This window comes from Dendropsophus ebraccatus, chromosome 6 (assembly GCF_027789765.1).
Source record: "Dendropsophus ebraccatus isolate aDenEbr1 chromosome 6, aDenEbr1.pat, whole genome shotgun sequence".
Classification (NCBI taxonomy): Eukaryota; Metazoa; Chordata; class Amphibia; order Anura; family Hylidae; genus Dendropsophus; species Dendropsophus ebraccatus.
Window position 1 is genome coordinate 71,049,434 of NC_091459.1, and position 20,678 is coordinate 71,070,111.

General features: G+C 42.2%; 1 protein-coding gene and 1 pseudogene across 2 annotated transcripts; one reads left to right on the forward strand and one right to left on the reverse strand.

Moving 5' to 3' along the window:
- Window positions 1-86: 86 nt before the first annotated feature.
- On the forward strand, window positions 87-9,308 carry MRPL47 (mitochondrial ribosomal protein L47). Of its 2 annotated transcripts, none has more exons than XM_069975143.1 (7): window positions 87-379; window positions 2,373-2,515; window positions 4,179-4,239; window positions 5,874-5,970; window positions 7,744-7,874; window positions 8,297-8,392; window positions 9,167-9,308. In XM_069975143.1, the coding sequence occupies exons 1-7, from the start codon at window positions 297-299 to the stop codon at window positions 9,285-9,287; spliced, it is 732 nt and encodes a 243-aa protein (XP_069831244.1). In that variant the 5' UTR covers window positions 87-296; the 3' UTR covers window positions 9,288-9,308. The 2 variants fall into 2 exon arrangements, with proteins under 2 accessions (XP_069831244.1, XP_069831243.1); XM_069975142.1 differs by lacking the exon at window positions 87-379 and adding an exon at window positions 653-822.
- A 1,889-nt stretch (window positions 9,309-11,197) lies between these two features.
- LOC138795220 (actin-like protein 6A) overlaps window positions 11,198-20,678 on the reverse strand; it is a 33,393-nt pseudogene continuing 23,912 nt past the window's right edge.

Below are 20,678 nucleotides of genomic sequence, written 5' to 3' on the forward strand. Positions count from 1 at the left end.
TAGTACACTGCGCCTTCTCAGCGGGATAAAAGACGCATTTTATCACCCGTCTTGGCGCCTGTTTTGATGTGAAGGTTCAGCTTCTTCCTATAACATAATGTGACACTATTCATACACTGGTTATGGTGTATTGTTGTATCGCATGTACATGACGAGCAGAGCCGCAGCTGGGCGACATTCCTGTGCGCTATTCACAACTGCTATTACAATCCGTCATAACAGTGTGGCGGTCATACCGCTGTGTGTGCACAGGTGCGAGGACTTCCTGCCCAGGAGCATTGTGGGAGTCTGGCAAGATGGCGGCGTCCGCAGTGAGAGGGATCCTGACGGGCTGCAGGAGCGGCGGTGCGGCCTATGTGAGGAGGAGCTGCGGCTACAGGTGGGCGCCGGGCTGTGGGGACGGGACGGGACGGGACGGGACGGGACTGGAGGGGTGGGCGCCGGGCTGTGGGGACGGGACTGGACTGGAGGGGTGGGCGCCGGGCTGTGGGGACGGGACTGGAGGGGTGGGCGCCGGGCTGTGGGGACGGGACGGGACGGGACTGGAGGGGTGGGCGCTGGACTGGAGGGGGCGCCATCGTCCGCCTGTGTTCAGTGACTGACAGCACAGCCTCCTGATGTTGTATAGACCCCCGGTGCCCCTCAGCCAGCCATTACCTGCGGAGGCATGACCTCAGGTGGCATTAGGTATCTGCACCAGTATCTGTTTCTACACCAGAGCTTCTCAAACATTTTCTACTGGAGCCTCACCCAACAGACCAAGGCAATGCCTGGGCCTCACCAGACTGACCAAGAGGGTGCTTGGGCCTCACTATCTGTGGTGTAAGTCCATTTAAAAGCTGAAAATAATGCAAGGGCTACCTTTTAACTGGCTTCCAAGCTCTAGATACTAATAAAGCAAGTACAAAATAAGTTAATAATGTTGCTAAAATGGAGATTTCTGCAAACAGCAAAAGGACTGAGCAGATCATAGTTACTTTCCTGAAAACTGGCTTCTCAGCTGGGCCTCACCAATAACTAGGGGACGCCTCACAGTTTGAGAAGCACTGGTCTATAGGATAGGTAACCATGGGTGGTGCTGACCCCAGGACCCCCACCCATCCGGAGGATGGCTGATCAGCACACCATCATTCTCTATGAGGCCTCTATGAGGTTTCCGATCTCCTGTCCCCCTCGCAGCACATGTGTACATTAGGAGCTTTCCACTCCCTGGGTTACAGGATGGACATGTGCTCAGCTATCCCCATGATATAATAGACATGATCCACCAGATATTTCTCCATGGTGCAGCTCTGGTGCTCTCGTGTACACTGGAGGTGTATTCCGCAGTGGGCTGGAGTCAGCATGGTTATAGTGACTGGTCTGCCACTATACAGTGCCTTATACTGCAATCTGTGATTTCCTGCATTTTCTGAATTATCTACAGTAATTGTCTGTTTACATTAATCAATTTGTTGGCCGCTGATCGCCGCTCATTTGCAGTGACTTTACACAGAACAACAAATTGACCGACTGGGTTGATGGAATGATCCTTGTATCGTTCGTGCAGTTGTGAAAACTGACAGCACAGATATGCACATATCCTTACTGTCAGCTTCCAGATGACAAACAGTGGATACTTACCATCAGCATGGCTTGTGATCTAGCATCCTGCTCTCCAGTCCTCTGGCTGCATCTGTATCCTCTGGATGTCAATCATGGTGGAGGAGGCGGCAGCCTGAAAATAACAGTGGTTGAGGGATGGGAGAGCCAGATCACAAGCAGCGTGGATGGTAAGTATAGACTGCTAGTAATCTGGAAACTGACAGCACAGATATACAAATATCCATGCTGTCAGGTTCGGATAATTATCAGCCACACACAACCCTGTTTACACAGAAAGATGTGCGGCCAATAACGATACACTTTGAAGCAGGCTTTAAAGACAGGATCAGCCAAAGATCGAGCATTTGCCTGGTCCTCATCTGATCACTTTATTCTTTTACATGTGGAAATTATCGGCCACAGGAGCATTTCTAACAACGCTACACAATTTAGCCCATCAACACTTTAGGGCACATTTATGAAACCTGTGCCCCTGGTGTACGCTTCATAAACAGTGCAGATTTTTTGTCTTTTTCATGCTGCACACCAGCCAAAAGCCTAATTTATCATGGTTTATGCGTGAACCATGTCAGAAATCTACACCTGCTTCACAGCAGGAACAGATTTCTCATCTCTTAGTGAATCTTGGTAGGTAAATGGCGATGGGGCTTGATTTTTGACCAGTGTACGAATAGTAAGTACAATAAATGACTGTTCACTTGAAGTCTAATATATTCTGCCCCTTGATAGGTGTCATTGTCATTATTTTGTATGCTTGTATATTTCAGTATCTTCAGTGGTTTTGCCAAAAGAACCAGTGGCAACACTTCCTGGCACCAGTGTTTATCTTTCCACTCATCAGCAGCTCGGAGAGGACTCGAGGACTTCTTTGATGACCCCAAAAATTGGGGAGAAAAGAGTGTGAAGTCTGGTTAGTTGATTAAGTAAAATACTTTTCTCCTTCATTCAAATGAGAAAATGATGAATATTGACTGGATGTTTTGTCAAGCTGTCAAAGCGTACCTATCATTTAGTGCTGGTGGCAGGAGATGCTGTGATAATCCTGCTGGTACGCTGTCTGTTCAGGAGTGTACCAGAGATTGAGTTCTTCCAGAAGTGCTGATGACTGCATTGAGTTAACAGCACTTTCGGAAAAATTCCATCCCTGTCACACGCCTGAACAGCGTACCAGCAGGATTATTACAGAGTATATACACAGCATATTTGGTGCAGAGACTGTTCTTTTCATCTAAATGGGTCTTGTATAAGTCAGTGCAAGTCATCTTGCAAAATAAACCCCATTTAGGTGTGTGTGAGAGAGATTTTAAAAAAATCTGCAATAAATCTTTTGTATGTGAACAAATGCTTACTAAGAAAGGTTGGGTCAATGGAACATATCAGGTGCTAGTGTGAACATAGCATTAGACCAGTGATTGCTATTCTTGACACTACAGCTGTTGCAAAACTACAATTCCCATCATGCCTAAACAACCAAAGATATGGCTTTGGCTGCCCAGGCATGATGGGAGTTGTAGTTTTGCAACAGCTGGAGTGTCAAGGTTAGCCATCACTGCATTAGACCGTATCCTCATCCTTACACCAATCATTGGTGGTCCCCTTTATGGTAATATTTTTTTACCAGCTAAATGGTGCATGGTGTTTAAAAATTTGGGGAGCATCTTACTCCCCTTGTCCTAGATGTGCCTAAAGGGAATGTGTCATCAGAATTACTGTTTAAATCAAGATATTATAATAAACATATTTTTGGAGAAGGATTGTTTTTTCTCATTTTCCATTTTATTGTTTATATATTTTAAAGCGCTCCTGTCATTAAAAATTACAGCGGGTGCATAGCAGCATGATCTACTGCACGGCAGATCGCTCATTTCATCAGTATTTTCCCTTAGAAGTCTATGAGAAAATATTGATGAAAGGCGCGTCTAGCCAGGGAGTTGGTAACGCTGCAGCGACCTCTCCCCCGGCTATATGTTCTGATCAGAGCAGGTCTCAGCAGTAAGACCCGCTGTAATCAATAACTTTGACTTGTCAAAAGTTATCTTTAGTGACGGTGCCACTTAATTGCCATTTAAAGGAATCGTGAAATCTTTCAGTTTTCAGTCTGCCAACTAGGCCTCAAACTAAGCTAAGACTTGTTTTTTTTGACTGTGATGATAAAGAGGAGGCTTCTGGAAAGTGAGCAGTACAGCATTACAATGAAAGGTGTCACCAGAAGATAGAGCACCTGAGCCTCCCCCCTCTCTGTGGAATTACTTCTATATAGATCACAGAGCATGTCAAAAAACCTTTCCATTTTATATTAATGGAACAGATCCGGTCCAACGTTGACTATGTCCATGGGGTTTGCCACAAAACATGTCTCAAAATGCTGGTAAAGTTACCTTGTTTGGTGCAGTTTCCATTAGAATTATTGCGGCCTTTGCGTGGCATGATATTTTATGCTAATTTCTAGTATAATTTGTGTGTATGTAAATTAAATGGTAAAGCCCCGGTAGCTGCATGCAGGTAAATCACTGAGTAGTTACAGATACATATCTGGATCTTATGAAACTGTCCTTTTTTTTTTTTTTTTCCAGGCGATGCTTGGACGATAAACCAGCTGAGAGGCAAAAGCAGTGAAGATTTGCACAAACTTTGGTTAGTGACTTCAACTAAATCTGCAAAAAATATTAAGCCAGGGTTTATTCACATGTGGCAGAATCCTTACAGAATTTTCTGCACACATTTCGATGAAGCTCGCAGAAATATGTTTTTGCTGACAAAATGGTTAATGAGATTAAAGGACAGGTGCCATGAAAAACTTTTTCCCAGTAATTGAAGCACATTACAAAGTTATATAACTCTGTAATGTGCTTCAATCACCTATCTACCTCCCTTCCCTGTCTTTTCCCCACCACTCCCCACCAGGAAGTGTCCTAACTCACAGACCTAATTACTGTCGTCACCTTCTCTCAGCTCCTTCTCCTGTTACACTAGCCTCCCCCCTCCCCTACCTTGTCAGGTGACTCAGCTTGCTCAGCTCCCATTGGCTGAACAACTGCAAGCCATCACTTGTCACATGTCACTTGCTTATCTTCCCTCCGACTGACTCCGGCACATAGGCAGCTCCCCCCTCCCCTCATACCCTCTCTCCTGCTGCCGTGGATTCAGTGAGTGAATGAGTCCTGTCACTAGAGCAGATAAGCAAGTGACAATCGAAGCTGAGTCACCTGACCAGGAAGGGGAGGGGGAGGCTGGTGTAACAGGACCTAGAGCAGCCCTCCTGCTGATGACTCATCCTCACAAGAAGGAGCTGCCTGGTGACGGTGACGACAGTAATTAGGTCTGTGTGAGTTAGGACACTTCCTGGTGGGGGGTGGAGGGGGGGAAAAAACAGGGAAGGGAGGCAGATAGGTGATTGAAGCACATTACAGAGTTATATAACTTTGTAATGTGCTTCAATTACTGGGAAAAAGTTTTTCATGGCACTTGTCCTTTAATGGAACTGATTTTTAGTCGCAGAAATTTAGAAGTTTGGTACATAGCGGATTGATTTCCAATTGTAATTATGGAAGGGCAATGTGCACCAAATCATGCTACCGAATAAGGTAGGGTGCAGAGCTGTAGCTTTTTCTGCCACAATAGAAGACACAAGAATTATAAATGGCCCTTGAACGGTGGTTTTACTTTGGGACCCAGGAGCATATTATTTTTTATTTTATAACATACCTTAGTCTTCAGATTATCATTTAGAGCTGTACAGTGATTTTCAGAATATAGCAGTCTTTCACACATGCAATGTCAAATGTATAGAGGATCTTCACTGGTTTCCTTTTATTATTTGTAGGATGATGAATATAATCACCTTTAATTATAGATTTGCAGCGCTGGAAATTTAGACAATTGTTTTTTTTTTTGTCACATTTGTTTTTTAAATAAAGATATATATTTAGTATCTTGTCTTAAAAGGGGTTATCCCAAGACTATAACTTACCATCCATCTTCTAAATAGGGGAATAGTGTCTAATTGAAGGGGGTCACAATCATGAGAATGGCGGTCCCCTGTCCCTATTTGTAAACTGAGAGGCGGTTGAGCAAGCATGTTACCACTTCATTTACTTGCTATGAAATAAAGTGAGATAGTCAAGCGCTGTGTCTGAGTGAGTGAATGACAAGCAGCGTTCATGCTCAGATCACTGTTAAAGAGGTAGCAGATTTTTTCATTTGTTGTATTTCACTTGTAATAAAGTAGCATTTACTAAAGATGCAGTAATATATTTCTTTACTTTTAGGTATGTGTTATTAAAAGAAAAGAACATGCTGATGACTTTAGAACAAGAATGTAAGCGACAGAGAACAGCAATGCCAAGTCCTGACCGTCTTTACAAGGTGTGATTAAGAAAACTGTGTGTATAGCACAGAATGTTTGTTTTCAGTCAGTTATGAGAAGGGTATTAACTAAAAGGGGTAGTGTGGTGGCCCCCACAAAAAACTAAACCAAAAACAGACACACACAGAATATATACTTGCCATCTCTTCGGTGACGATTGCCGTTCAAATCTTCGGCCGCCGTCCTAACTTCCGGGTCCGGGTGTAAAGAATGGAAGAGAAAAGGCTGCTGGTGCGCATGCGCACCGCCAGCCTTTTCATTAGCTGGAGCACATCCCATGGCTTCCAGCAAGCTCAGCCAGTCAGGGTTCAGCAAGCTGGAAGCCGCGTGATGCGCTCCAGCCAATAAAAAGGCTGCTGGTGCGCATCTGCACCAGCAGAGAGCTTATTAACACACATTACAAAGTTATATAGCTTTGTAATGTGTGTTAATTAAGCAGAAAAAGAAATACGCCGCACTACCCCTCTAAAGGGGTTGTCTAAGAAGCTGAAAACAGCTGAAGCCTTCGGCTCCCTGGTGCTTAACTTCTGTCATTCCACATCTTTTAAGTATCACTTCCGAAAAGCAAAGCGGCGCGTGCAGGCAAAACTACATGTTTGTACCTATAGAGAAAGTGGGGTCACCAAAGGAGGGTAAGGTTCCAAAGCAGGGCTGCCCTTGTCAGTGCAATAACCCTGCCTTGGCATAGGGCACAATGGTTTTGTAAAAAGGTATTGGCATAGATGTTATTTACTTACTGGACCCAGCAGGCACACCCCACCACCAGGCGCACTTTATTTTCTACACTAATGATGAGCATCTGACATGACCCCCAATTGTTAATGCCAATGTGGTGTATGGAGTGAAAATGCATATTTTACTGTATGAGGCTGCGTTCACACTACGTATATTTCAATCAGTATATGTATATTTCAGTCAGTATTGCAACCAAAACCAGGAGTGGATTAAAAACACAGAAAGGATCTGTTCACACAATGTTGAAATTGAGTGGATGGCCGCCATTTAATGGCAAATATTTGCTGTTATTTTAGAACAACGGCTGTTATATTGAAATAATGGCCGTTATTTACTGTTATATGGCGGCCATCCACTCAATTTCAACATTGTGTGAACAGATCCTTTCTGTGTTTTTAATCCACTCCTGGTTTTGGTTGCAATACTGACTGAAATATACGTAGTGTGAACGCAGCCTTAGGGTGACTAGTTGTAATGCGCTATTTTAAAGCGAATGTCGCATCAGGTATGTTCACTTGATTCTAATGGAGCTGTGTCATAAAGGGGTGGGGGTTTCCTTCCACTGGGGGCGGACCGGCCCGCCTCCAGTGCTTCAGCCTGGGCCGGTGCCCGTGAATAGAACGGCACCGTACACTGGAACCAGGCTACGGTTTAAAAAAAAAAAAAAAGACTACTGACTTCCCCGCGCCAACACCATTCTTTACATGGGTAATAGTTAAAGCGAATGTACCTAATGCTACATTCGCTTTAAAATGTTAGTTTTGTTTTATAGAAATAAATGTTATATGTTAGGTTTTGTTTTTTTCAGTGATTGTGTTCAGTCATACAAACCAGACAATCCGTTCATTCCTGTTATTTAAATTTTTTTCTTATATACTAAATGTTTTTTGTGGGTCATGAGCATTTTGGTTTACTAGATGTGGCTGCTGTAATGTATAGGATATTAGCCTTTTACTACAGTGTATGTGTAGAAAAGAGTCACCCTCACTTTTGGGTGCTTGCTTTACTTAATGTGTTTTCTTGCCAATTCATTGTAGGTAAACAAGTCTATGGAGAATCTTGACAAAGTGGTTATAGAAAGAGAAGATGCTCTGCGGCTCTTACAGACTGGTCAGGAAAAAGCCAGACCAGGAGAATGGAGAAAGGATTGCTTTGGGGAAACAACATGGTATAACATTTTATTAATGACGGGCCGCCCCCAGTGGGAGGAATCCCCGCCCCTCTGACGTGGCTCAGTTAGAATCAATGGAGCCGCGTCATAGAGGGGCAAGGGGATTCCTCCCACTGGAAGCGGCCCAGTACCCATGGATAGACCAGCGCCGATCTATCTGTGGGTAATGTTAAAGCGAGTGTACCTGATGGTGCATTCACTTTAAGGTTTTTAATTGCAATAATTGAATACAAAGCCAGAAACAGATAATCCATGAAGGACATGTATAAAGACTGAGGCTTCTCCTTTATTCAGAGCCATTCCTGGCTTTGTCTTCAATAACTGCAATTAAAAACCTGAATGTTTAAACACAACCTAATATAGAGTCTACGGAATTCTTAATAAACATTGACACTATTTTTTTTTTTACATTTATGCAGGTATAAGTTCAGAGAATGGCCTATACCTTGGTACATGAACGGACGTTACCGTGCAAAGAAGTTTTTTGCCTTGCCGTATGTTGATCATTTTACTAGGTAAGATTACTTAAATGTCCACTTACATTTTATTGTATTATGTTGAATTGTGCTGCTGTTTGTAGATGGGTATTGGTCTTAGTCACTTCAGTAGATTTGTGCGTGTGTATAACATGTGACTTTTATTGAATACCCTTAATCTTGCAGCACTTCCATCAGGATATACTGTCCTTCTGTAGCTAGAAAGACGCATACTCACAATATATACTTTCCATTGCTTTATTTTTCTTTTGCAAGGTGTATCGCAATCATAGCTCACAGGCTGAGTAATTCCATGAACACATGCCAAACACTATGGCCTCCCGCCGGACGTTTCGGAGGACGGGACTCCTCCTTCCTCACGCATGAGGAAGGAGGAATCCCGTCCTCCGAAACGTCCGGCGGGAGGCCATAGTGTTTGGCATGTGTCAGCCTGTGAGCTATGATTGCGATACACCTTGCAAAAGAAAAATAAAGCAATGGAAAGTATATATTGTGAGTATGCGTCTTTCTAGCTACAGAAGGACAGTATATCCTGATGGAAGTGCTGCAAGATTAAGGTAATATCGCTGGGTAGATTAGACTACCTATTACACCACACATTTTTTTCTGATTATGGATTATTGAGCTATCGGATTTGTGGAAGTCTGGATTGTGTGGATTTGGATCATTATCCTATGAAGTGCGATGTTGGTTGTTTGTTTTATTGAATACCAGCATTGCAGAATTGTCTGAATTGTGTACCTAACTTCTACATGTCAAGATTTTGCAAAAAACTTTTTTCTTTCCCTTTAGGCTAAAGACAGAGAAAGAGCTCCGGGCAGAGGCAAAAAAGCGAAATGCTGCAAAAGACAAGCAAAAGAAACTAGCGAACAAGCTCCCACACCTAGCTAACAAATTGTCCCTTCTGAAATAAATATTCCTGCACTTCTATTTACACAGTGATTGATTTTTCTTTTTTTTAATATTGCACCTGGCTCCTGTATATTTAAAAAATACATTCTATGGCTGATTTAAATGCCCTTTGTCAAAAAAATTTATTATACATTGAGAAGTGAGCACAATTGAGTCTTTACATATCTACATACACAGCAGCCAGTCATCAGTCATTGAGAGGCAGCATATTTTAGTGACAGACTCTCTTTCAGTACAATGCTTATATCTCATCTACGCTGCGTAAACCCAGTGCTACTTTGTGTGTATTTCCAGTCCTTTGGAAGTATTATAAATGACAAATGGACTCAAGCCACCATTCCCAGAAGAAAGTTGGGTATCTTCTCATTACAGTCTAAGGCTATGTTCACTCATGGTATTTTGGTCTTTATTTTTATTTTTAACCAAAACCAGGAGTGGGTTGAAAACAGAGAAAAACTATATTGGAAAGATTTGTAGTTTCTGTCAGTTCCACTGATTTTGGCAAAAAATTTAACCAAAATATAACGAGTGAACATAGCCTGAAAAGGAGTGAGGAAAAAGTCCAGCACATCCAAGTTGCCTCTGTGTCTCCAGTGGGCTTTAGCTCTTATATTTGAATACTCATTTTTGTGACCGCAGAAATCAAATGGGATATCCTGTCTATCTATGAGAAACCTCCTTACAGGTACTTTCTTACATACAGCATCTGCAGCTGATTTGATGCTGTGTTACACAATTTAGTTACATTTATACCTGCAGCAGATCCTGAACAGTTGAATTGACCCTTACTGTACCTGCTTTATGTGCGGATACAGGTGTCCTGCTCTGGGGTTTTTTGCAGTCTTATCTAATCTAGTCATCATTTGTCCCCAAAGTCTAACAAAAAGCAAGGATGTAGGATGATCATTTTTTGACACTTGCACTAATTATTTTTTTTTCTTTAATACTGCAGCCCTGGAAGCATTGCTTGACTGTATAGTCGCCCAGGCTGATCACGTTCCCGTGGTGCAGTGTTATTCCCTTGCTCTTATGCTGTTCCGGCCTGGCTTTCTATGTGACTTCTCTGACTGTCCTACGGTGAGTTACACTGCTTCTAAGGAGCCAGAAGTCACTGTCTTTATGTATCTCTATGACTGCCTTTGTAGACTCAAGACAGCCAGAGGAGTTGTCATACGGGTGTCAGTGGGGCCTCAATGGCGTCAAACCATAGGAATAACACTTCAATGTGGAAATGCAATGAGCCTTGGTGCTGGGGCTGCAATAAAATAAAAGTGGACTGCTTCCTTACCTCCATTAATAAAAATAGGACTATATAATAAAGAGCATGTCAGTCTTAGTTTAATCAAAATGAAGATACATGTTTATTTATTACATTCTGCTAAATTAAAAAGGTATAAATCAGAAAAGAGTAAAGCTGTAGTGTTGGAGTCGAAAAAAATGTTCCGACTCCAGCTTTAAAAAATGTAGACTTGAATTTTGATATGAATTTTACAAGTTTTGCTCCTGAATATATATTATGAGCAACATTCTGACAGGACACTGTCCCTATTACATAAGGGTGGCCATGGAAAAGTTGTCGGTCACTATTTGGCAGTTTGTTTCTGAGCTGGAAGAGTCCATTGTGTGGGGGAGATCTGTGCTGTTCTCTTCCTGGATGCCTGTATATGAGCAGCAGTGTAATATGAAGATATCCTGTTTAATATAGAGGAGGAGGAGAAGACATAAGTAGTGTAGCAGTAACCTCTGTCCTCAGTGTGGAGTTTTCTCTCTGGGAGAAGATTGTGTTTTTCTTCAGTGTTCTATGGCTGCAGCTGTATGTGTGTGCTATGGCTGCAGCAAGCTGTGTGTGTGCATGCTATGGCTGCTGCAGGCTATGTGTGTGTGTGTGCGCTCCCACAGTGACCTTCTATATCACTATGTGTGACCCCCTGTATATCAATATGGCTGACCTCTATATTACAGGTATCTGGCATTGTTAGCAGTGTTTCTTTAAGTATGGTGAATATTTAGATAGAAACATAAACTGTCAGCATGAAAAGACCACCTGCTCCATCTAGTCTAGTTGTGAGTAGTTCAGTACATGAAGGCTGGAGACTAGCTGCATCCACTGCACACACAGAGGAGAAGCTGCTTTATATACAGTATTCCTTTATTCACTCAGAAGTCGCCCCAGGATCATGTAGGACATTAGGGAGAAGCTGATAAATAACTCCCCTGGTATATGACTGGTCATTTATGAAGGAGCAGGAGTCGGACCTGATAAAATTCAGGAGTCGAAGTTGGAGCTGTGGCTTACCGACTCCACAGCCCTGGTTCAAGTACACTACAGTCTAGTGCAGTGCTTCTCAAACTGTGAGGCGGGCCTCACCAGTGAGGTGCCCCCTAGTTGTTGGTAAGGCCCAGCTGGCGAGCCAGTTATTTAAAAAAGTAACTATGATCTGCACAATCCTCCAAAATCTCCCTTATAGCAACATTATTAATTTATTTTGTAATTGCTTTATTGTTATATAGAGCTAGGCAGATGGGTGAAAGGTAGTCCTAACATTATTTTCAGCTTTTAACTGGACTTTGACCACAAATGGTGAGGCCCAGTTTGAGAAGCTCTGGTCTAGTGAACCTAAATGTTAAATCATATGAAAACTAGTAAATTTCAATTCACATTTAGGGATTTTTTGTTTTCTGTAAAGCAGAACTAAGGGCATTTTCTCTCCACACATTGTTTTCCTCCTTCTTCATATTCCTTTTTAGAGATCCAGTTTGGTTGCTGGGTTCCCTGTAGAAACACAGGATAGCAAGTAAAGATAGTTAGGCTGTGTCCACAATAGTGTGTTGCAGAAAAATGCCACATTTTCATTGTCCTTACTTTGTATAACATAATTTGCATCAAATGTTATGTAACTATTTAAAGAAGGGTTTTTTTCTTTGCTTTTTAAGTGTCACTGTCATTAAATTTTTTTGCAGAAATCAGTACAGGCGATTGTAGGAAACTTTGAAAAAATGCATTTTTATCATAAAAAAAAGCAGTTTGAAGCTCTCCCCCTGTCTTCATGGTTCTTTTATGGAGAGGGGAGAGGTGGAGGGAAATAAGGCACCAAAACAGGACTAAAAAAGGGTTAATTTACAGCTTCCTCACCGGCTTTCTACTCTGAAGTCAGCTCTGACCTCTGAATATCGGTTTTCACACAGCTCCCACTAAGTAATCCTTTGTTCTCTCCTGGCGACTAATCTCCCTCCTCCCCTCTCCATAGGTTAGACAGGACTCGACTGATGTAAAAGTCGAGATTTCCTGATAATTACCGGTGGATGAGGGGGGGGGACCTGGGGAAAAGCTTTTTGAAAGCAGATAATGGCATATTTGCCTAACAAACCTAATTAAGTTTCTTAAAATTGCCTGAACTATTGATTTATGCAAAAAAAAAAAAACAACAGTGATACTTTAAATGTATTTTCTTTATCTAGTAAAAAAAAAACACATTTTAATATCCATATATTGTACATTCTGCTTAGATATCTGTCTTATAGAAGTGCAGTGGTCTGTGTCTAAAGGGGGGGGGGAGCATGTCCTTTTGGATTACATTTATACGATAATACTCGGAATACCCCTACAAAAGTTTACTATAATGTCTGCAAGCCCTGTTTTACCTTTGATCGATCGCAATCCAGCATTGTTTAAATGCATTTTCCCACAAGCAACATACCAGATGAAGATTAGCCCAGAGTGGGCTTGCACAAAATGGCACATAAATGTCCAAATTCTGCTAGTCATGCCATATAATCATATTTTCAGTTAAAAAAGCTAACCTGACTTATCATATTTTTGCTTTCAGCCAGCCATCCTGGTCAATATTGACCAAAATACTGTGTGTGCACATAGCCTTACAATGATACCTTGTATGTTTGGACCAACAAACATTGATGTGTAGGTTCGAGCTATACTAAACAACGACTTTGGCCATACAAAGTGTGTCACAAGCCTAAATGACTGTCTCAGCTAATGAAAGTAGATGTGGCTGTGTTGCAGCAACACAAAAGTCAATGGAACTCCACCCAGGATTGTTTTCTATCTGTGGTCTAGTCAACATGGAGGTCAAAATGTGGGAACATCGATTTTGTTAGATGCAATAGAGTAGTGTAATACACTTTGGTTGTGACACATCACAAGGATAAGGTCATTGTTTAGCCGTAGCCTGATTCCTAAGGTGTGAAGGGAGCCACCGATGGTAATTACTTAATATGTAAAAGGCACTTGACCAAATAACTTAGAGTACTCACATATATGGACAAAAACACTATTAAAAATGTACAATGCCTAGTGAACCGGAGGATTCCAAACAGCAAAGAGAATCCATATCTCATGCACCACCCCTAAATTTCATGCATTAAGCATAGTTGGTTTAGACTGTTCCCAGAGTCATATACTCAACATTGCCTTTAAAGCGACTCTGTACCGACAATCTTTTCACCAAAACCACTTGTACCTTCGGATAGCTGCTTTTAATCCAAGATCTGTCCTGGGGTCGGTTCGGCAGGTGATGCAGTTATTGTCCTAAAAAACAACTTTTAAACTCGCAGCCCCGTGGCCTAGGGTATCTGTGCCCTTACCTTGCACCACCCTCTTGATCATTATGAATGCCACTGGCAGGATTTTTCCTATTCCTCTGCAGTGAACATCGCACAGGTGCCTTAACGATCCAGCCCATGTGCTGTGCTCACACAGGTAATGAATAGTAGAAAATCTGCCTGGAGCATTCCTAATGATGAGGGTGGGGAGGAGGGACAGAGAGGTTGTGCCAGCCTAATGCACAGACACTCTAGGCCACGCCAGTTTGGCACAGGGCTGCAAATTTAAAAGTTGTTTTTTAGGACAATAACTGCATCACCTGCCGAAGGGACCCCAGGACAGATCTTGGATTAAAAGCAGCTATCCGAAGGTACAAGCGGTTTGGGGTGGCCAGATTGTGGGTACAGAGTTACTTTAAGGCAAGTTCACAAAGCGTATATTCTGCAGATTTTTTACTGTGTAAATCAAAATAAATATATAAATGCATTAACAGTTCACTCACCAGCGAAGCAAGGGTAGACCCGCCATACCAGGAACTAAGCCTTCTCCTTTCTACCGCAAGGTCATTTGTGACCAGTTTCAATTTTATATTCTGTAATAAAAAAGATTAATGATCTTATGACACTGAAATGTAGTATGTATAATTTATACCAGGAATCAGCATAAAAATATATAGGTAAAATATATGTTGAATTATCCACCCCCCCCCCCTTACTGGAGACTAACAATTCATTCTATACATATTAGCTTATCTGTCTCCTTCCCTGATTTTTGAGCTGCTGCTTTTGTGAAAACACAAAAATCCCTTTTTTCTGAGTTGTTCAGTCATCTCTGCTCTCAACCCCCTTCCAGACTACTCATGTAAACAACATATCTTGCCGACTGTTTATACACTGTGTGAAGCCTGGAGCATAATCTGAGGTCAAGCCTGCCAGGGAGCTGTTTACATGAGCCATCTCAGAAGGGAGGGGGAAGAGGGAGTTGAGATCAGAGAGACTTTTGTGTCTTCTGCAGAAAGCAGCAGCTCAAAAATCAGGGAACATAATGTAATGACATATATAGAATGAATTGTTAGTCTCCAGGAGGGGGATGATTCAGCATATATACCGGATAACCCCTTTAACCCCTTCAGGACTGGACTGGTCACCGCACAGGTTTTATCATGTAATAATTGTATTGCCAGCGTCATTACACACGTGATACTAAATATGTGTATTTTTTTTATTTTTATTTTTTTCCAACATTTATTATTGTATTGGGGGCTATGGGCATTATATGTGATTTTTTTTGTGTGTCTTTTTCTTAACTGTATTGTCCCACCATAGGGACTTTACTGTACTATTGCCTGATTACAGGCATATTGCATTGCAGTGCTGATCAGCACTGCAATACAATATGCCTGTAATAGGCAAAGTTAATCAGACTCCGTAGCTGTGACACCAGGAGGCTTCGGGGAAGCCCCCTGACGTCACACAACCCTTCTCCCTTCATGCAGCACTATAGGTGCTGCGATCGCACCTAAAGGGTTAACTGCCAAGATCCGGGCTTGGCCCGTTGCAGTGGGTGCCCGTCTATCACTGACAGCAGCTCCTGCGCCCACATCAGAATTCCCCATAGGACACAATGAAGCAAGCAGCCGGAGCCGCTCGCTTCATTTTGTGAACTGACAGGGTTTCCTACGGCTGCAATTCACTGAATTGCGGCCGCAGAAAACTGACATGTCAGTTCTTTGCGGCGCCGCACGGGATCCCGGTCGGAGCGAATACGATGTGTATACGCTCCGGCCGAGATCCCATAGAACAATAGGCTATGTTCCCCTCCGCACAAAGTACTTTTACGTAGTGTGAACATAGCCTATGGCTGTATCCATGTTTTCCAGGCATGCATACAACTTCAATAGCAGTCTCTGTAATTTTTTTTTTTTTAACATTTTATTGAACTTTACCAAGAGAAGTACAGTATTCCAAGAAGTGAATATGATACACTCATACATGTGGAGAGAACAAATCACTGGTAATTATTAAATGTTGCACGCTTAGTTTCAGACCAATCCAAGCATGCTTGAGGTTGGCTCAGCTCTAGTACATCCTAACCCCCCCCCCAAAAAAAAATCATGAAAATCCCCCCCTTATGTGTTTCCCTGGTTTTTTGCTTTTTTAAAATTCTTAAAAGTTCTTAGTTCTTAATATATTCCAACAATTCATAAGGAAATAGTTACCTCTGTTTTATTTGAGAGATCCTTTGTCAGTCTCTCAGGGAAGCCTTGTAACAGTGAATTTCCTCCTGCTACAATGATGTTGCCATACAATTTCTATAAAAAAAAGTACATGATCATTTCACAATACCTGATACCAGTCAAGAAGCAAAGTTACTATTATATTCTGTTGATTCATTTCTTATTTGTTTCTTTCATCTTCAAGATCTCTGTTTTCTGACTAAGAATGGAAATATTCTTGTTTATATTCAGAGGGTTAAAACCTTGTTTACGGAAACCAGAACCAGAATAATCGTCCCGTGGAATACAGTGCAACGATCAGCCGACATCGTTCATGTCGGCTGATCGTTGCAGTCGCTTGTTTTTCAACATGTTGAAAAACAAGCGACTGATATAGCAGCGATCTGCTGCCGTCGCTCAGTTGAATAGGAGCATCGGCAGCAGACGCTGCTGTATCCTATGGGCTGCCCGGACGATCAGCGATCACCCGGGCAGCCCCCCCGCAGCTCCCCGCTGCCCCTCCCGCACTCACCCGCTTGCTGCAGCCGCGATGAATAGCGGCGGCGGGGAACGAGGAGCAAACGAGCGCTGAGAGCGCTCGTTTGCTCCTCTTAACGACCCGTGGAATAGGGGCTTTACACTGGATAAATATATGGTGTAATGGACTGAAATTCCGCAGACTGCAGCACAATGCAAATAAGTAAGGTTTTACAAAATTCATTTAAAAGACTGACCCCATAAGAACCTTAAAAAGATTATTAAAAAAAAACACTTAGCTTCACCCTATTCTGGCTCTGTAACCGGTGCAGTAATCTGTATTTTTGAAGGGGCTTTTTTTTTTAATCTTTTTTTATTTAAAAAAAAATACTAGAATGTGAGTTGACTGAAAATCTGCTATTCTGGCATTAGTTTTTGTTTCCGATATTCTGATATTCATGGGATAGACATCAAAAAGGAGTGGCGTTTGTTCCTTTTACGTTATGAAAATGCTGCAACTACCAGAAGTCTTCTTAACTTTGTTCCTACCAAATCCATAAAACCAGCGAAGGTAAGAAAGTGTGACTTGCCGGCATTGACTATTTCATGTGTGCTCACACTTTCTCTTGACTAACAGAAAGCATAAGGGCATTAAAAATAGCCATCCCCACTTGTTCACACTCTCGGACCTTGCTGGTCTTTGGAATTGGAAAGCAAATCCAGTTGAGAAGTTTACTGGTGAGTGCTGCAGTTCTTCTGCTTCTTCCATATAAATAATAAGGTGGCAAACTGCAGTGATGTTGTTCTGGCCAGGCCAGATTAATATTCATTAGGAGAGGCTGGCAGGGCTTGAGTCTTGCTCCCAGTGCACCAAATTCAGGATTTTAAGTAATAGTTTCCCTCTAAAGTTTGGATTTGCATGTAAAGCACTGTCATACAGAACCACTGGTGTGAGAGAACAGGTAGCATAGGTAAAGTAGCAGGGCCCATGTTTCTATAAGGACATAAAACAAGTGTATTTTGATGCATTATATGTGTATTACTGATGTAATACGAATTGTTAAAGCGCAGCCATTTTACTGCCCTCCTAAAGGAACTACTTTGACCTCTGAGGACCCAGGCATGCATTTTCACTGGCTCAGATTAGCTCTTGTGCACATTTTGTGAACCTTTACACCCCAGTTTTATACTTACTATTCTTATTTTACTGTCACACATTTCAACACTTTTTAGCAAGACGTCACTGACTCCAAGCTCCTTATTATCAGGCAAATCCTAAAGAGAAGACATATCGTGAATATTCCAAACTATTCCACATACATGTTAAAAAAGACATATTTAATGTAAATGTTAAAATAGGTTTTACAGATCAGTAAGCTTGTACAGTAAAAGGTTTGCCATGTTCCTGGCATTCATCTGCCCCAGTAGAAAAATGCAGTTTCTATTCTGTACCAGTTATGCATTCCAAGTATTATGGAAACCAGTGATAAATGATTCATTGTGTAGCTGCTCCACATTCACGCTTAATTCTTTTCCTTACCCTGACATACCCAATACTTCCATCATAAAAAGCTGGAATGAGAGATTCAGTACTCGTACACTGTAAGAACACATGTTCAGCATGGAGAAGATGGTGGGGAGGAGGGACAGAGGGGTGGTGCAAAGTTAGGGCACAGATACTCCCATTTTGCATGGGCTGTTTAAAAGTTGTTTTTTAGAACAATAACTGCATCACCTGCCGAACGGACCGCAGGACAGATCTTGGATTAAAAGCAGCTATCCGACGGTACAAGCTAGGGATGAGCAAACCGAATCGTAACGAACCAGATTCGTTACGAACTTCGCAAAAAGTTTGTTTCGTCACCGAACCGAACTATGAGAAAGTTCGTAGCGAATCTGGAGTATTCGATATTCGTACGCATATCTCCTGATATTCGAATATTTGATCGAATATTTGATCCCATTAAAGTCTATGGGAACAAGTATTCTATTATTGAAAAACATCTATTCGACCACTTGGAGGTCTCCAAGTCCACAATGACACCTCAGGAAATGATGCCAACACCACTGGAATGCAACTGGGACAGCAGGGGAAGCATCTGACACCCCAAAATCGCCGGTAATAAAGTCTTAAGTCGATGTTATACAGGTGAATTACCTGGTTATTACAGGGTGTATGAATATTTTATAGGTACAGCTGGTCGGCTGTATTATGTAGCATGTAGCACTTGTTAAACAGAGTGCCTTATAGAAGCACAGCAGCCTGCTTGTACTACCCTATGTATTTATGTATGACGTAGCAGCACGTAGCACTGGATAAACACACGTACTACTCTTGTTTACTGTCAATGAATGGAAACACCCAGTAGCCTTGTTTGCAGTCACTGAATGGAAACACACAGTAACCTTGCTTGCTGTCACCAATTTTGGGATGGTTTATATGCTACCTCTGTTTTAATTTTTCACTGTGTGATCACTGCCATGCTGTTGCCCAGAATTTGTCGTAATGGTGCAATTAGGCAGCCTCAGAGGATTCCATGCATGCTTCCCTTCCTGTCCCATATGCATCCAGAGGTGTTGGCATCATTTCCTGAGGTTTTATTGTACACTTGGTGACCTCCAATTCGTCGAATATTGATTTCCAGGACCCAAGGATTTTTCTCCCATAGACTATAATGGGATTTGATATTCGTTCAAATAGTCAAATATTGGGAGCTATTTGAATCTAATCCAATCGAATTGAATATTTCACTATTCACTCATCTCTAATAACCAGGTAATTCACCTGTATAACATCGACTTCTGACTTTATTACCAGCGATTTTGGGGTGTTAGATGCTTCCCCTGCTGTCCCAGTTGCATTCCAGTGGTGTTGGCATCATTTCCTGAGGTGTCATTGTAGACTTGGTGACCTCCAAGTGGTCGAATAGATGTTTTTCAATAATCGAATACTTGTTCCCATAGACTTTAATGGGATTAAATATTTGAATATCAGGAGATATGCTTACGAATATCGAATATTCAAATATTTCACTATTCGCTCATCACTATTAGCAAGGTTCGTTTTAGGTTCAGTTTGTACGAATCTGAACTTCACGAAAGTTCGCCGAATCGAAAAGTTTGCTCATCCCAAGTACAAGCGGTTTGGGGGGGGGGGGGGGGGGGGGGGGAGGGGGTTTAGATTGTGGGTACAGAGTCCCTTTAATAAAATAGTTTTTTGGGGATGTTATTGTGGGATGCACTCTATCTAGTGCCTTCTCTTTTTCGCATTGTGTTCTATCCCTATGGGAATTGCCTAAGCATATTATCCAGTCTCCAAAACAAACTCTGGATGGTGGAAATAGACTTTCCTGGAGGATACACCAGGTCGCATGTGCATGTCGCCTGTCATTTAATTTTTTTTTGTAGAAATCAATAGTACATGCATTTTTAAGAAACTTTGTAATTGGGTTTATTAGCCTAACAATGTATGAGAAAGCAGTTTGAAGCTTTCCCCCCTGTCTTCATTGTTCTTTATGGAGAGGAGAGGAGGGAGATGAGGCACCAAAACAGGACAACTAAGAGTTAATTTACAGCTACATTACTGGACTATCTTCTCTGAGGTCAACACTGTCCTCTCTGACCTCTGAATAGAGGCTTTCACACAGCTCCAGCTGTGTAATCCTTTGTTCTCTGCTCTCTGCTGCCGGCTAATCTCCTTCCCCATCCCCTCTCCACAGACAGACAGGGATACGTGATTTCCTGATGAGCAGTAAATGAGAGAGAGGAGGGGGGGCTGGGAAAAGTCTTTTTGAATGCAAATAATGCCATATTTGCCTAATAAACCCAATTATAAAGTTTCTTAAAATCGCCTGGACTATTGAGTTCTGTAAAAAAAAAAAAAAAGACAGTGACACTTTAACCCCTTAAACACATATGCCGTACCCGTACGGCATATGTCCGGAAGAGGAGTTCAGAGGGGAGCCGCGCCACGGCCCCGTTCTGTACTGCCGCGATCTTGACTGCTATCTGCAGCACGGGACCACGGCTATTAGCGGGAGCGGCAAATTGCCGCTCCGGCTGATTAACACTGTTAGATGCAGCTGTCAAACATGACAGCTGCATCTAACTGTGTTACTTGCAGCCCATCCCTGGTGTCT

Coding starts and splice junctions, on each gene's coding strand:
- MRPL47 (XM_069975142.1), top strand. CDS start 668: ATGACCTCAGGTGGCATTAGGTATCTGCACCAGTATCTGTTTCTACAC. Junction 823..2,372: donor TGGGCCTCACTATCTGTGGT/GTAAGTCCATTT, acceptor TGTATATTTCAG/TATCTTCAGTGGTTTTGCCA. Junction 5,971..7,743: donor GTCCTGACCGTCTTTACAAG/GTGTGATTAAGA, acceptor AATTCATTGTAG/GTAAACAAGTCTATGGAGAA.